The 18,671-nt window shown below is 39.2% G+C and overlaps 1 protein-coding gene across 1 annotated transcript in view; it reads left to right on the top strand.

Annotated features, from left to right (window-relative positions):
* The window catches only part of ARFGEF3 (ARFGEF family member 3), a 185,815-nt gene that overhangs the window by 33,593 nt on the left and 133,551 nt on the right, over window positions 1-18,671 (top strand). Inside the window, exons 3-4 of the mRNA XM_011962073.1 lie at window positions 11,768-11,849; window positions 14,665-14,796. Coding sequence (XP_011817463.1) covers window positions 11,768-11,849; window positions 14,665-14,796 — 214 coding nt within the window. The remainder of the gene's footprint in view (window positions 1-11,767; window positions 11,850-14,664; window positions 14,797-18,671) is intronic.

Raw genomic sequence — 18,671 nt, 5'->3', positions numbered from 1 at the left:
TGTTGACCAGGCTGGTCTTGAACTCCTGACCTCAGATGATCTGCCCTCCTCGACCTCCCAAAGTGCTGGGATTGCAGGTGTGAGCCACTGTACCTGGCCACCTTTTCCCTAATTCTAAAGATAACATGTTTTATTCTTGAAGATCTTTAAAATGTAGAAACATGTAAATAATAAAACCAAAATCATCCACATTCCCAAAAGGCAAAGTGTTGGGGGGCAAGTTCTTTCCAATCTCTCCCTCCCTCCTCTGCCTGCGCTGTATGTGTGTGCAGGTTTTTATTCAAGAGGACAACCATGTATGGTATATAATCTGCATGATAGTCTCACATTTTTGCGTAACATTTTCAAAGTATTTTCCTGTGTCAAAAAAAACTTTAGAATACTTTTAGTGATTATGTATTATACCGTTCTATAGATGTTCTATGATTTCTTTAACCTCAGCTACATTATACATAAAGATACAGTAAACATCTTTGCATAGAAAACAGCAAAGTTTTCAACATCTATGATTATTTTCTTAGAAAAGGCTCCTAGCAGAAGAAACTCTAGTTAAAGGCATACCAATATTTTAATTTCTTTATATATATTGACAAAGTGCTTCTTATGAAAACGTTAAAGAGCAGACATTTTCTACAGTGCCATAAGAAGTGGTTCTGTGAGGAATTAAGTGTGTCTGTGGGGGTGAGGAGCAGCTTATAGCATTTCACAGTGGGAAGTTGTAAAATTGACATGTAGGAGATAATGTGAGGAAATGTTAAAATGGATTAACAATGGACAGAAAGAAAGGAGTGTCTTGGTAAAAAAAAAAAAAAGAAAAATCTTTACTGGCTTACTGTATGTAAAATGTTTAACCTCGTTCTTGGAATGTAGTTTGAGATTGACAAATGGTAACCATTAAGGTCTCATGTGCCAAGGCATGAGCTCAGGGGTCCGTTGCCTGCCCTACCTCTTGTCCAGGAGTGATTTTTTTCTCTTCCCCTCCATCCCTCATCAGTAAATGCCAATAATACAGTCATGCATGGCTTAATAATGGGGATAGGTCCTAAGAAATGTGTCATTAGGCAAGTTCATTATTATACAAACCCCATAGAGTATTCGTACAGAAACTAGGTGTACAGTCTACCATACACCTAGGCTATAGGCCTGTTGCTCCCAGGCAGGCTGTGCAGCATGTTACTGCGTGAATACTGTAGGCAGTTGTAACACCACGGAAAGTGTTTGTGTAACTAAACATAGAAAAGGTGCAGTAAAAATGAGATATGGAAGATAAAAAATGGTGCATTTGTATAGGGCACTTACCATGAACGGAGTTTGCAGGACTGGACGTTGCTCTGGGTGAGTCAGTGAGAGAGAGCGTGGTGAGTGAATTGGAATGCCGAGGACATTACTGTACACTGCTGTAGCCTTTATAAACACTGTACACTTAGGCTATGCTAAATTTATTTTTTAAATGTTCTTTCTTCAATAATAAGTTAACTTTGGCTTACTGTGACTTTTTTATCTTATAAACTTTTTAATTTTTTAACTTTTTGATTCTTTGAAGTAACACTTTGCTTAAGACACAGATTGTCAGTTGTATAAAAATACTTTATATCCTTATTTTATAAGTTTTATTTTACTTTTATTTTTATTTTTATTTTTTTTTTGAGACGGAGTTTTCCTCTTGTTGCCCAGGCTGGAGTGCAGTGGTGTGATCTCAGCTCACCGCAACCTTTGCCTCCTGGGTTTAAATGATTCTCCTGCCTCAGCCTCCCAAGTAGCTGGGATTACCGGCATGCACCACCACACCCGGCTAATTTTGTATTTTTAGTAGAGATGGGGTTTCTCCATGTTGGTCAGGCTGGTCTCGAACTCCTGACCTCAGGTGATGCACCTGCCTCAGCTTCCCAAAGTGCTGGGATTACAGGCATGAGCCACCATGCCCAGCCTTTAAGCTTTCATTTATTTTTTAATTTTTAAACTTTTTGTTAAGAACTAAGACACAAACCAACATTAGCCTAGACCTACACAGGGTCAGGATCATCAATGTCACTATCTTCCACCTCCACATCTTGTCCCACTGGAAGGTCTTCAGGATCAGGAGCTGTCATCTCCTATGATACCAATGCCTTTTTCTGGAATACCTCCGGAAGGACCTGCCTGAGACCATTTTATGGTTAATTTTTTTATTTGTAAGTGGAAGGAGTATGCTCTAAAATAATGATAAAAATATAGAAAATATATAAACGAGTAACATGGTTGTTTATTATTATCAAGTGTGATGTACTGTACCTAATTGTATGTGCTATGCTTTTATACAACTGGCGGCACAGTTGATTTGTTTACACTGGCATCATCACAAACATGTGAGTATAGTGTTGCCTGATGTTAGGTCAGCTATGATAGGAAACTTCCCAGGTGATTATGGGACCACCGTGGTCTGTCATTGATGGAAACACCGTCGTGCGGCACATGACTGTATTTGTCCCTCCTTACTGAGGGGTTGTGAGAGTTATTGGGATCAAGTGCTTGAGCTCTCAGCACGGTGACTGGCATGCTGGAGGTTTTAATAATGGCACTTCCGTGACTCAACTGCCACTCTCCTTACATCAGTCAAGCTTAAAGAGTATTTTCTTTAGATTACGCAAGTATACTCTCGAATTATTATATTAAATTGGTACAAATGGAAAGTATAAAAAAAAGAAAAAATTCTCCCATGCCACTATCTGGAAATACCCACTGCTGACATTCAGCTGAGCTCTTTCTTAAATAATGCTCTAATTGATTTGCATTGCTATATATTAATGTTTGTTTTTTATTCTGCTTGTTTGGATTTTTCTCATATACATGTGTGCTTTTTGTAAGAAAATCATGGACAATAAAAGTTGATATCTTGAGGTAAAGTATAGGCATAACCATTTTATGTTATTTAGAATTATTTCTACTAGATTGAATCATATGAAATTGCCAATATTCAACCTCTTCTGACCTATATAAATGCCAGTTTCATATACTCAACTTAATAATTGTGATAGACTTGCTAAAAATCTTGAAAGCCTGCAGGAGAAAAGGGATTTTATGTTCACAGCTATATCCCTAGGGCCTGAAATAGTGCCTGATGGGTGAATCCAAACTTTGTTTTGAAATAGAAAAGGATTGCTACTGATAAAAATAATTTCATTAAAATAGAAATGAAATGGAAATATATTTTAACTGCATTGTAGAGAAAATCAATTAAGGAACCAGTTTAGTTCCAGTTGGGCCAATGGAATTGGCCGTGGCAAAAGCTTAATCAATGAAAATCAATCAATGTTGGTGTAAACTGTTTAAATGTAAAGGACGCATATTCATTAACATGAATAATAACAACCCAAATGTCACAACAGTGAGGGTAGAAACCTTTCGTATGCAAATTAGGAAATGGCATGACTACCAGGAAAGGTGCTGGCTGTGTGGCTTGAACTCAGCAGCTAGTTCCAAAGCCAAATTTTTTCCACATATCCAAACTGCCTACACCTTCTCCTAATTACATACCAACTGTCAACATAATGCATTGCTTCATGAATTACCACTCAAAATAAGAGAGTTCACATTATTTCTTTGATGCCTGTCCCCATTCTTAACATAGTGGAACTTTAAATTACCACTTTAAAGCAGTGTGCCTTACACATAGTTGGTGGGAGCTGGCTGTTCTCATAGACATTATGGCGTAGGTTTGAGGACATAGATTTTCAAAACAAATGGTCTAGCCTAGGCACGACAGCCCATGCCTGTAATCCCAGCACTTTGGAAGGCTGAGGTGGGAGGATCATTTGAGGCCAGGAGTTTGAGACCAGCCTGGGCAACATAGTGAAACCTGTGTCTATTTAATATTTTTGAAAAAGAAAAGAGATGGTCTAAGTCTGAATCTTGCTCTTTCATTTGCAAACATATGACCTTGGACAAGTAACCTAATCTCTCTTAGTTTCAGTTTGGTTGACAATTAAATGTCTACTTTCAAAAGTTATAATTAAATAGTAAATAGGAACATGTGTAGCATGTTACTTTGTAAGCCACATCTAAGCCATTTCAACCAGAGCTATGATTGTGATGTGAAGAAATTCAGACAGTTATTTGATAAATGGCTTAGATCACAGAATCCTAGAATTTTAGAGTATAAGCAGACCTCAGAAATGTAAGATATCTTCATACCTCTTCTCACCCAGAGCATCAAAGAGGAATCAGCCTACCATTCAGGAATGTATTTGGGGTTACTTAAAGTTCATGTTTTCCCTTTATTGATTCTACCCATCCATGAGCATGGGATGTGTTTCCATTTGTTTGTGTCATCTATGATTTCTTTCAGCAGTGTTTTGTAGTTTTCCTTGTAGAGGTCTTTCTACTCCTTTGTTGGGTATTCCTAAGTGCCTTATTTTTTGCAGCTATTTTAAAAAGGATTGAGTTCTTGATTTGATTCTCCACTTGGTTGCTGTTGGTGTATAGAAGAACTACTGATTTGTGTACATTAATCTTGTATTCAGAAACTTTGCTGAATTCTTTTATTAGTTCTAGGAGCTTTCTGGAGGAGTCCTTAGGGTTTTCACGGTAAACGATCATACCGTCAGCAAACAGGGACAGTTTGACTTCCTCTTTACTGATTTGGATGCCCTTTATTTCTTTCTCTTGTCTGATAGCTCTAGCTAGGATTTTCAATACTGTGTTGAAGAGGAGTGGTGAGAGTGGGCATCCTTGTCTTGTTCCTGTTCTCAGAGGGCATGCTTTCAACTTTTCCCTATTCAGTATTATGTTGGCTGTGGGTTTGTCATAGATGGCTTTTATTATATTAAGGTATGTCCCCTGTATGCCAATTTTGCTGAGGGTTTTAATCATAAAGGGATGCTGGATTTTGTCAAATGCTTTTTCTGCTGTATTGAGATGATCGTGTGATTTTTGTTTTTAATTCTGTTTATGTGGTGTATCACATTTATTGATTTGCATATGTTAAACGATGCCTTCATCCCTGGTATGAAACCCACTTGATCATGACCATACTGCCCAAAACAATCTATAAATTCAACACAATCCCCATAAAAACACCACCATCATTCTTCACAGAGTTACAAGAAACAATTTTAAAGTTCATATGGAACCAACAAAGAGCCTGCATAGCCAAAGCAAGACTAAGCAAAAAGAACAAATCTGGAGGCATCACACTACCTGATTTCAAACTATACTATAAGGCCATAGTAACCAAAACAGTGTGGTACTGCTATAAAAATAGGCACATAGACCAATGGAACAGAATAGAGAACCCAGAAATAAACCCAAGTACTTACAGCCAACTGATCTTCAACAAAGCAAACAAAAACATAGTGGGGAAAGGACACCCTTTTCAACAAATGATGCTGGGATAATTAATTGGCTAGCCACATATAGGAGAATGAAACTGGATCCTCATCTCTCACCTTATACAAAAATCAGCTCAAGATGAATTAAGGACTTAAATGTAAGACCTGAAACTGTAAAAATTCTAGAATATAACATTGGAAAACCCCTTCTAGACATTGGCTTAGGCAAAGATTTCATGACCAAAAACCCAAAAGCAAATGCAATAAAAACAAAGATAAATAGCTGAGACCTGATTAAACTAATGTGCTTTTGCATGGCGAAAGGAACTGTCAGCAGAGTAAACAGACAACCCACAGAGTGGGAGAAAATCTTCACAATCTATATATCTGACAAAGGACTAATATCCAGAATCTACAGTGAACTCAAATCAGTAAGAAAAAAGCAATCCCATGAAAAAGTGGGCTACGGACTTGAATAGACAGTTCTCAAAAGAAGATATACAAATGGCCAACAAACATATGAAAAAAATGCTTACCATCACTAATGATCAAGGAAATGCAAATCAAAACCACATTGCAATACCACCTTACTCCTGCAAGAATGGCCATAATCAAAAAATAAAAAAACAGTAGATGTTTTTTGTGGATGTGGTGATCAGGGAACACTTCTACACTGCTGGTGGGAATGTAAACTCGTACAGCCACTATGGAAAACAGTGTGGAGATTCCTTGAGGAACTAAAAGTAGAACTATCATTTTATCGTGCAATCCCATTACTGAGTATCTACTCAGAGGAAAAGAAGTCATTATTTGAAAAAGATACTTGCACACACATGTTTATAGCAGCACAATTCACAATTGCAAAATGGTGGAACCAACCCAAATGCCCACTAATCAATGAGTGGATAAAGAAAATGTGGTGTGTATATATATACATACATACAATGGAATACTACTCAACCATAAAAGGAATAAATTAACAGCATTTGCAATGACCTGGATGAGACTGGAGACTATTATTCTAAGTGATGTAACTCAGGAATGGAAAACCAAACATCGTATGTTCTCACTGATATGTGGGAGCTAAGCTATGACGATGCAAAGGCATAAGAATGATAGAATGGACTTTGGGGACTTGCAGGGAAGAGTGGAAGGGGGTCAAGGGATAAAAGACAACAAATATGGTGCAGTGTATACTGCTCGGGTGTTGGGTGCACCAGGATCTCACAAATCACCGCTAAAGAACTTGCTCTTGTAACCAAATACCACCTGTACCCCAATAACTTACAAACAATTTTTTTTTAAGTTCACGTTTGTGCTTGTATTGAAAGATAATTATTGGTAAATCCTAACTCTTCCTTTGTTCACCTATTTTAATTTCCCTTTGTCCATTGTTACCTGACAGCCTAATAAAGCTGGTCTGTTAACCATGACAATGCAGTTAAGGAAATAGGTTCAGTCTCTTCTTCATGACCAGATGCAGCATCACAGTGTGGATGATGCCTTCCTCATGCATATGCAGCACTGCTAATTCTTCTTCTTTAAGAAATAATGGCATGTCAGGACATGAAACCTGGGGCCACTGCCTTTATTTAATTAGGCAAGAATAAATTTGCACGTGCCTCTGCATTAAAAATAATCGCTTAATGTAATCGAATGTTGGTTTTTGCCATGCCCTTTTCCCAATGAGGCAGCATCTAGAAAGATCAAAAGATGATTTATTCCAGTACAGTGTGTGCAAAGGGGATTGAGTGTGTGCCATGTTGCATTTTCATTATGAATTTCATCCTGAGACCCAATTAACAGGCCTGTTTTCTCTTTCATTAAAATCACTTTGAGAAAAAAATGAAGGTAGGAGGGTTTTTATGATATCACAGAGCAAGCAGCAAAATTAGTTATGCCCCATGAATTTCCTTCTTTTGCACATGGGTTCATTTCCAATTGAAGTCAGGATCTGAGGCTTGTGATACTACTCTAGGGGCTGCTGGGTCTGAGGGAATGAGAGGCCTTGGATACAGATTATTATGGTCCTGTTACCAACTGTGCTACTACTACAGTAAATTGTTCTCATTCATGTTGATTTTTGTTAGCTGTTTAAAAGTATTAGACTGGTGGGTACACTTTTGTTCTTACTAGTATTTACTAGCAAAAAACCCTGTTTTTAAGCATTTAATTTTAAGTAAATATCTATTTTGTTGTTGAAGATAGGGTCAGAAGCAACTACTTTGCAATAAATAGCACTATTAACATTGTAGACATTTTCTTAAAATATTGGTCCTCAATTTTAACAATAGAATTTTATTTACTATAAAATGTTTATAGTAACCTACACACACACACACACACACACACAACACACACAGATATACACACAAACACAGCTACCCAGCGCTCAGTGTAGCATCTCTTCAAAGGCCGTCCTAGCAGAACCCCAGCCAGGTTACACTGCCCTCTTCTCTGATACAGACCTTGAACGTTGAGCCGAGTTCTTTACTGTAAGGACAGAGACTCCTAACTTGGGATCCATGTAGAATTGAGGTTTGGGGACCTGAGGATTACGGAATGATAGGCACCCTCCTCTAGGAAGAGGGTCCTTTGCCAGATTTTGTGTGTGAGTGTGTGCGTGTGTGTGTGTGTGTGTGTTTAAGAACTAAAACAGGTTAAGAAGCACATCTATTCTAGTTTTGCTCTGATCTTATGAGACCAAAGAGGTTGAAAGGAACTTGGTCTTGGGAGTCAAATGACTTTGGGTTTGAGTTGTCTGCAACACATTTTAACTGTGTGGCCTTGGGCAGGCTACAAAACCTTTCCAAACCTCAATTTTCTCAAATTTAGAATAAGGGTAAGAAGGGTGTAGTGACAGTTAAGATGAGATAAATAATAAGTGCTAATTTTCTTTTTTCTCTCTTTGTCCCATGAATACTAATGAAAGCAGGTACCTGTTGTGACCTATTCCTTGCTGGCCCTTCCCTAGCTCTCAGCATGCTGCCTGGCACACAGGAGGCACTCAAATGTTTGAATGGATGATGATTGGATAAATGGTTGAATGATGGAGTGCTTTGGTTTAATATCCAGATGAAATTTTTGTCTATAGTGATATTTCCCCAATGCATTTCTTTTTTTTTCTTTTAGACGGAGTCTCATTCTGCTGCCAGGCTGGAGTACAGTGGCGTGATCTTGGCTCACTGCAACCGCTGCCTCCCACGTTCAAGTGATTCTCCTGCCTCAGCCTCCTGAGTAGCTGGGACTACAGGCACACGCCACCACGCCCAGCTGATTTTTTGTATTTTTAGTAGAGACGGGGTTTCACCATGTTGGCCAGGATGGTCTCTATCGCTTGACCTCATGATCCACCCACCTTGGACTCCCAACATGCTGGGATTACAGGTGTGAGCCACAGTGTCCAGGCAATGCATTCATTTTCTAAGGGAGATCTTGATGCTGTGCTTGCCTCTGCTATGACCTTCCCAGGACAGTTAGCCCCTGTCCTGTGCAAAATCTTTCTGGGTACATAAAAAGATTTGAGGCCAGGCGTGGTGGCTCACGCCTGTAATCCCAGCACTTTGGGAGGCCAAGGTGGGTGGATCACCTGAGGTCAGGAGTTCAAGACCAGCCTGGCCAACATGGTGAAACCCCATCTCTACTAAAAATACAAAAAATTAGTTGGGTGTGGTGGTGGGCACCTGTAATCCTAGCTACTTGGGAGGCTGAGGCAGGAGAATCGCTTGAACCCAGGAGGCAGAGATTGCAAAGAGCTGAGATCACACCATTGCACTCCAACCTGGGCAACAGGAACAAAACTCCGTCTCAAAAAAAAAAAAATTGTTTTTGATCTGCATGCGGAAGATCATGATCTGTGTTGGGCACTTTGTCTATATTAGTGCTGGACAAACTACAGCCTGTATGCCAACTCTGGCTTTTTGCCTGTTTTTGTAAATAAAGTTTTATTGGAACATAGTCATACTCATTGATTTACTAATTGTCTGTGATTGCTTTTGTGCTTTAGCAGAGTTGAATAGTTATGACAGAGACCATTTAGAGTGCATGGTCTAAAATATTTATTATGGGGCTCTTTACCAGAAAAGTTTGACAACCTCTGATACATATGTTATACTACATATTTTCTATATATTGTACTCCAACTCTGCAGGATTGGTCTTAAAATGCCCTTTTTATGGATAAGGGAGTTAAGACCCACAGAGTTTAGTATTTCGATTGAGACTACAAAACTTATCAGTGCTTAGCATTTGAATTCACGTGTATGTGATTCCACAGCCCATGTTCTTTCTACTAACCACTCATATTTTTCAACTCAGCCAAAACCTAGTTGAACCACCTTCATCTACCAGTCCTGCTTGGTGACCATGGCTTGCATGGTGGTGATGGCCCCTGGTGGTGGTGCAACCTGGAAATCCTAGCATTTGTCAGCAACCTGGCTCAGGTCAACAGTATCAGTCGTGTGAATGTATAAGCAGGTGAGAGAGTGGAATAAGGATTTCGAGGGCTAATACTGCAGATGGCAGGGTAATATAGATAGGCAAACATATTGCTGCTTTCCAAGGGTCAACAGGTTGAGGATTTCCAAAAGGATCCTTGTTGCTGCTGGACATGGCATCCAGTCTTGTTGGGTGCCCTTGGTGAGTAATGTGTAAATACTTGCACATTTTCAGCCCATAGCTACAGGATATATTTCCTCTTCCCTGGACTATTAGGCTGTAAGACTTTTGGACCCTCATGCTTTTTCCTTGCTATTATGCTCTTTCACTGGCCAATCTGACTCCAAATTCAAGTGGAAAGTTCTTTCACAGTGGATTAATCCTGGTGGAAATTTGATTGTTTCAAGGGTTTACAGATGAAATTCTGTGCTGCTTCTATTAGCATACCATCTGCCCTTGGTTGCTACTTCTCACTCTATCTTCATGCTTCCGTTTAATTTTTCTAAGCTCTTAAACTGGTTAACATTGAATAAAAGAAACAAAATTGAAAAAAAAAATCAGCTATTCCTGCACTAATTGACTGCACCACAGTGTTTGTCTTGTAATTGTGACAAACTGACAATAAAATAACAGTGACAAAGTTACAGCCACCCAACTGGATGTAACACAGTTGGGTAATTTATCCATCTGTCAAAGGATGAATCTAATGAAAAATGGCTATAGTGTTAATTGTCATATAAAAATGGATATTGTAACATTTTGTTGTTGAGGGACAAGGTGAGGATTAGGAAGGCAAACATTTTTCCTGATTGTTTTTGTAGTCTGTGTGGCTGGCATTATATTAGAGAAGTGTGTGACTCTCACTTCATCGGTTGTGAAGCTGCTGATAGAAGGATTCCATGGAAAAGCAGCAGAGCTGCAGAGTGGACAGGGAGAAATCAGAGCTATAATGAACTTTGTATTTCATTGTGTTCTACAACAGTAACTCTTATTTCTCCAACGATGAAATCCTATAGTCTAATGTGGTAGCTTTCACACTCTAAAAATCAATGTATCTTTCAGTTTATGCTGAAAATATAAAACAGATAAGAGTGGGGCTGCTCTGGTTTAAGTGGGATAGAGAAACCTGGTAAAATGAAGTCACATTTCACTTTTGTGCTAGTGTAACTCCATAGGGAAATAATGGGTTGATTAAAATTCTTGGTCTGTTGTTTAATTATTTAAAGTAGATACTTCTAACAGATATTTTTGTCTTTTGGTTTATTCCTAAAATATTTTAATCTCCTTTTTTTTCTAAGCTTTAAAATATCCAAATAGCTCTCCTTTTTTTTCTTCTTTTGTCTCTCCCCTGACTCTAGATAATGTTGCATCTAGGCACCTCTTATCGGCCAATGCTATTGATGGTTAATTTGTATTTCTGTCTTGGAAACATGTTCATTAAGAACCTGTCACAAGACTCAGATCTACTACTTGATGGAGATTATAGAGCAAATGTTAAATTCATAAATTATTGTTGAATCCTTTGAGTTGGGGAGGAATTGACAAACTAATAGAATTTTGGTATATATTGATGAGACAGAGTGCTGATGGTGATGCATATAATCTCCACGTAAGGAAGAGGTAGAAGCAAGTCGTAGAAATCTACTTAATGATGCCTCCTAGAGTTGTTCACCCCCAGGTGTGCTGGGTGTGAGCAGTGGTGTTAATTTGGGAAAGAACAAAGCATGTTCACCGACTGGCTGGGATCCCATTGTGTACTAATGAGTGTACCAGGTAATAATTAGTGAAAGTCCTTGTGTTTGCTCTTCCTGTAGCCATACCAAGAAGGCAAGGGTTTGATGGGCTGTCATTTCTGCACAGCTTCTTTGCTGTGTTTTCTCTTGAGCCCATGTACGTTTTTATTATTGGTTATAGTTTTTGTGTGTGTGTGTAGTGGTATTTGGGGGTGGGTGTACATAAGGCTTACATCACTTGACTGCCAGCTTTATTGAGCTCACGTGTTGTCCTTATTTTTGCGTTTGCCAGGGAGAAATGCCTGCTGCCTCTCCAGCTGGCTTTGGAATCCAAGAATGTGAAGCTGGCCCAACACGCATTGGCAGGGATGCAGGTATGGCTTTGACTGAATGCAGTGGGATGATAGAAATTGACAGGCCACTTTGGCATTGAAAGGGCAGATAGTTAACATTTTAAATACTGGCTGTTTAAAGACTCAGACAGAAATGTGATTGAACTAGGAAATAACCATAGAGAATAACAGGATTTTCTTATATTCACCAGAATTTCTCTGTACATAGCATTGAACCTTTGTGATCAGACACTGATTCATGTGGACATAGCTAAGCCCACAAAAATAGGGATTTTTGTGTGTGTGTGTGTGACATCTTTCAGGAGAGTAAAGGATCCCAAAAAAGAGACCACAAGTTCATACCAATTCAAATCTTATACATTCAACATCTATGGTTCTATATAATAAAAACTGATGGTAAACTGGAAAGATTTTGTTTTGTTTTTTATTCCACAGTTAGATCGAGGAGTGGATTATTATCTTTCATTTCCAGAGCAAGATTGGGAAGAAAAAAGAAATTTGGTTTAACAAGAAAAGTCAGATTTGCTTGAATACATTTTTTTGATTTGTGTTTTACACCAAACATAATGGGTCTAATTCTGATAGTAAAAAGGTGATGACTATGTAAATACACATACTTTTTAAAGTGGTTGGCCTCTAAGAGACAAGCGCTGTGAAGTTGAAGCCTGCAGGAGTTTGTTCAGTGTGGCCATGGATAAACCACAGTGGCATTTGTCAGATGTCTTTTTATGTCAGTGCAAACTGCTTCATAGTTAGCTTTTTTAGTTCAGAGAAGTTCCCAATACCTTTTAAGGTATTGGGAAACTTATGAAATAATGAGAAAACAGCTCTTTTTCCCCCAGCACATCGGAAGTAGATAATGTATATTTTTATGCACAGCAGTATTTGAATCTTTTAAACATTATCAATAATGTTATTAAAAACCTTTTGCTTTTCTCCAAGGTAATTGGGCCAACCATAAAAATAGTTGAGAATTTGTTTTCATCTGCCACTTTTGTTCCTTTTTCTCGAATGTTATGTAGATTTTGCATTTAGCTTCTCTCCCTTTTTTCTTTAACTCTGGAATATTCTAAGTTGCAGTGCCATGTTTTCAAGGGCTTACTGAATCGTGTTAACTGAAGCAACTTGGTGGGCTGTGAGTCGTCCTTTTACCATCCCCCGCTACCTCCTGTTAACTTTAGGCATATTTTTAGAGCTTCTCAGTTTTTATCACTTTAAATAAAAATAAGTTGTATGTAAACTCTAATTCTGGGCTTTCCTGAGTACACCACATGATTCTGGAAAAAAAAAATAAAAAGTCCTTTTGAAAGAATATAGGCAAAATTTCAGGGAGTCTTAAGTAGAAATGTTTGAAATATTATTTTCAAGATCTTCAGTGGTGTGAAGGTAAAAGAGGGAGTTATTACACTGGATGGATCAGAATCCTCAAAGTTCTTCACAGGCTGCAACTCGAAGCCCCTTTGGAAAAGAACAAATTGAATAGGGATAAATATAAAGGTCTATACTGGGGTCTCAAAAATCAATTGCACCAAGACAGCAGGGAGGAAAATAGCTTAATTGCAGTCCTTGTGAACGAGAATGAGGGGTTTCAGGGTGAAATTCTATGCCTCTTTCGCAGGCATGGAATGTACTGTGACAACCAACTAAGCTCATTGGACCTGAGAACGTGACCCAAATTATGTATCACTAGTTAGTATCAGACCACTCTTGAGGCCACATTCTAAGCACAAGGGAAACCTTATCTGGCAGAGAACATTTGGAGGAGCCTGAGGAGGTTTAGTGTGGAGAAGACAAGACTTGGGTGGACCTGATAGCTGGTTTCAGATCTTTTAGAAGCTTAATCTGTGTGTCTCTGGAGGAAGATGAAGGAGTAGAAGTTGTGGGCAGGTAGGTTTTGGTACAATCTGGAAAAAAATTTTATGAAAATGAGAAAGAGATAGAGAAAGCCTATCCTGCGAGGTGGACTCCTGGGAGTCCTCATAACAATGAATGTCTTCTTGTTGAGGTTTGGGGGGATGCATTTTCTGATGGGGAAATACATTAAGATTTCTGGATTCCTAAATAATTCCTGGATAAATGACAGGTCACATTAGGAAGTAAAAAGATAAAAACCTGAAAAATGATCTTGTCTACAAGACCTTCTTTCCTGTGATGAAGCCACATTTAGAAAGTGTGTGTGTGTGTGTGTGTGTGTGTGTGTGTGTGTGTGAGACTAGTTAGTAGGGCTAGATTCCTCTTAGCATGATCATTCTCCATCCCCACTACCTAAATACCTTATATGGCCAGCACATTAGAGTTTCACTTGATGGAATTTAGAATGAATAGTCCAATAGCAGGAAAAGGTCTTTGCCAAAAACCATTTACTCAGAGTTGCATGCATTTTTCTTTTCTTTAGAGACAGAGTCTTGCTCTGTCACCCAGGCTGGAGTACAGTGGTACGATCTTGGCTCACCGCAACCTCCGCCTCCCGGGTTCAAGCAATTCTCCTGCCTCAGCCTCCTGAGTAGCTGAGATCAGGCACTCACCACCACGCCTGGCTAATTGTGTTTTTAGTAGAGACAGGGTTTCACCATGTTGGCCAGGCTGATCTCGAACCCCTGGCCTCGTGACCCACCCACCTCAGCCTCCCAAAGTGCTGGGATTACAGGCATGAGCCACCGCCCTTGGCCACATTTTTCTTTTTATTGGCACATAGCATACATAAGTCCTTTCGTAATGGCCTCCAGCTACACGCCTCCCCGGTAAGAAAACTGATCATCAATCCATAATAAGATACAACCAAATAAGGCAGCAGGGGAGAGCCTATCTGTGATCACTGCCTTGTGCCTCTTTACAGAAGCTTCTGTCGGAAGAGAGGTTTGTATCCATGGAAACAGACTCTGATGAGAAGCAGCTGCTCAATCAGATCCTGAATGCCGTGAAAGTGACGCCTTCGCTCAACGAGGACCTGCAGGTGGAAGTGATGAAGGTTGGTTTGACGTGGCCACCAGTGTGCGTCATTGGGACAGGAACACATTCGGATCCCCTGCACTTGTTATCTGAAAATGCGTCTGCGTTGTGGTCATGCTAGCTCGTCTTTCATTCGGAACGGATGCTTGTTATTCTTGCTCATGGACCCCCTAAATTACCCTGATGGTTTAACATCAAAAAGGGACAATTTCAGTAAATCCGTGAGATTTTTGGCCTCGTTCTGCATTAAAGGCTATTAGAAAGTATATTTGTAACCTTTTAAGAGAATGTATGTGAGTAGTTCCAGCATGGGGTAGATCTGATTATTCCGGGTAGTCTGCCTGCTTTCATATGTTAAAACAAAGCAATAATAATAATAATAATAATAATGTTTTGATATATACTGAGATTTCAGAATGGTCAGTTTAGGGGGAGAAAGACCACAGTTGGAAGGCATATCAGAATCACATCTTTTTTTTTTCTCCTTCAAGTTACATGAAACTTACCTCCCTCATTCCAATTACCACCTTCCTTTTAGGGATAGCATCTCTCCCACCTGCTTTCCCTTTGTTTTAAGAATCACCATGATTGGGGGTCCCTTATGCTGAACAGAGTGTGTCATATTCTCTGAGTGAATGGTGAGTTGGGCAGAAAGGATAGAAACTCTGCCCCATAACAGCACCTTGGTCATGGTAACAGAGCAGGAACCAACAAGAAAGCTTTCAATAATGCATTCCGTCCTTTTCCTTTCTCAAGGAGCGTATGTTGAGGAATATTCAAGAATAGTTGTTGTCATCCACTGGTGGATTTCTCCCTGGAAATGCACTGAAGGATTTTTGTGTTGGATTAGAGACTGCCATTCTCCTGGTTTCAGTTTCTCATTCAGAAAAGATTGACTGCAGTCATGACATTCTCTTGATGTCCTGGGCCTCACCCTAACCCATTGGTGGGTAGTTCAGGGTGATGATTAAGAGCTCAAACTCTGAAGACAGCCTGTCTGGGTTTCAACTCTTATTCTTCCACTTCCTACCAGAATGTCCTTGGACCGATGTCTCAGTCACTCTACCTTGATTTCCTTGTCTGTGAAATGGGGGCAATAGTAGTACCCACCCAATAGGATTGTTTTGAGAATTAAATAAGGTGATATTTGTAAAGAACATAGCACAATATCTGGCACAAAGCAAGTGCTTTAGAAATGTTATGTATCACTACTGGTACCACTGCTGCCTCCTGCTGCTGAATCAGAATCTCAGTGGATGGGACTAGGAATGTGCAGCTTTCACTAGCATCCCAACTGATTCTTAAACACGATGAACATTGATGGTGCCTGAGCTAGCTGATCTTTAGGATCTCATTCATCTTTAACTCTCTTTGATTCTGGAATGTACAGTTTTGTCTTATCCTTTAAGTTTGGCAGCCGTGCATTCTTAGGAACCACAGAGTGACCCCTTCCAGCTTTGTTTTACTTCTCCACTACCTCTGGGTCACTCTTGAAACAGAGGCAAGGCCAACTGCCATGCTAACCACTTTTGTAACTTCGAAGTGCAACCTGTGAATCTTTTTTCTACTATTAGGTCTCCAAATACTGGTGAGCCAGCTTTGGTGTCATACTAAGAGATGCAAGTCAGATTACATATTATTCTGGAAATTCTCCCAGGGATAGTTTTCTGTGGAATACAGAAATTTGTATTAAAAATTAAAATGAGGAAGTACTCATTCTTCTAGGAGCTATGCACAAGCAGAATGTTGAGTGGTTATGTCAACAGTAGCACCTGTTTTGAAACCTTGTACTTGCTTTCTGATTCCATCCAGCCCAGCGATGCCTTCTGCTAGCCTTGCTGAAGATAGGAATTGACACAGGTTAACTCTACCAGAAATCATGGAAAGCCTCCCTTAGTGAACTCTCCAATGACACCATTATAAACCTTGATACTTTTAGTTAATGTCTGAGAGGAAAGTCAGACACTGTCAGAAAAACAATAAATCTGTCAGTCTTTACAATGAGATTTCCAAAATGCTTAAAAAGATAAGGGCCTTTGTTACATGCTATTTTTTTAGTTGACAGATAACATAGTATGCTTTATCATGTACAGCATGATTTTGAAGTCTATATACATTGTGGAATGCTTAAATCTAGCTAATTAACAATTGCATTACCTCACATAGTTATTACTTTTATGGTGACAGCACATAACAGCCACTGTTTACATTTTTCAAGAATATATTGTCAGCTGGGCATTTGACTCATGCCTATAATCCCGGCACTTTGGGAGGCCAAGGCAGGGGGATGGCTTGAGCCCAGAAGTTTGAGACCAGCCTGGGCAACATGGCGAAACCACATCTCTACAAAAAAATACAAAAATTAATGTATAGAGTTAGGAACACTTTTACACTGTTGGTGGGAGTATAAATTAGTTCAGCCATTGTGGAAGACAGTGTGGCAATTCCTCAAGCACCTAGAACTAGAAATACCATTTGACCCAGCTATCCCATTATCCCATTACTGGGTATATACCCAAAGGATTATAAATCATGGTACTATAAAGACACATGCACACGTATGTTTATTGCGGCACTATTCACAATAGCAAAGACTTGGAACCAACCCAAATGCCCATCAATGATAGACTGGATTAAGAAAATGTGGCACATATACACCATGGAATACTATGCAGCCATAAAAAAGGATGAGTTCATGTCCTTGGAAAGGACATGGATAAAGCTGAAAACCATCATTCTCAGCAAACTATCACAAGGACAGAAAACCAAATACGGCATGTTCTCACTCATAGGTGGGAATCGAACAATGAGAACACTTGGACACAGGGCAGGGAACATCACACATCAGGGCCTGTTGTGGGGAGGGATAGCATTAGGAGAAATACCTGATGTAAATGACGAGTTGATGGGTGCAGCAAACCAACATGGCACATGTATACCTATGTAAGAAACCTTCACATTGTGCACGTATACCCTAGAACTTAAAGTATAATTAAAAAAAAATACAAAAGTTAGCAGGGCATGGTGGTGTGTGCCTGTAATGCCAGCTGCTTGGGTTGCTGAGACTGGAGAATTGCTTGAGCCTAGGAGGTAAATGTTGCAGTGAGCCGAGATCGTACCACTGCTCTGTAGCCGGCAGAGTAAGACCCTGTCTCAAAATAAAAAAAAAATATTGTCACTAAATATAATCATCTTGCTATACAATAGAGCTCCTGAAATTTACTCCTCCAACTTAACTATAACTGCGGATGAACCCACAAGATATTATGTTAAATAAACCAAGCACAGAAAGACAAATACCATGATTACACTCACATGTGGAATCGAAAAAAGTTGATCTCACGGAAGTAGAGAGTAAGATGATGATTGCTGGAGACTGGGGTGCTTAGAAGGGAGGTGTGATGGGGAGATGATAGGAAACATACCAGTATTTTTAACTATTTAAATATTAGGATTTATTATTTCCGTTCACAACAAACCTAGCCTGAAGTTAATTTTTTGTAGTATACTTTTTGATAAACATTTTGGCCAAGCTGCTAGAAAATTAATAGCAAGATAACTATGCTTTGGGTAATGTTATTATTAACATCAAATAAAACTTGATGGTAACCTGACTTTGATAGGTCACAAGTGAGGGCTCTATGATCATTTCCCATTTCTGAGATTTAAAATACTTATTTCGGTATAGAGTTTGGTTTGCAGTGTAGACTTTCTGGCTTAGAATAATAAGTTTTATTGCCCTTCTCTCTGAACGAGGAATTTCTATATCAACTTTTTAGTAATCTCCAGAAGCCCACACCCTTTATCTTGTAATTCTATAATACTTGTAATGACCCAAGTAAAGCCTCTTAAATAAGTCCTTGTTTTGCTAATACCATTACTGTATTAAATGCT

The sequence above is a fragment of the Colobus angolensis genome, unplaced genomic scaffold (assembly GCF_000951035.1).
Source record: "Colobus angolensis palliatus isolate OR3802 unplaced genomic scaffold, Cang.pa_1.0 Scaffold58, whole genome shotgun sequence".
In the NCBI taxonomy this organism is placed as follows: Eukaryota; Metazoa; Chordata; class Mammalia; order Primates; family Cercopithecidae; genus Colobus; species Colobus angolensis.
The sequence above is the reverse complement of the archived record's forward strand: the minus strand, read 5'-3'. Positions and strand labels throughout refer to the sequence as shown.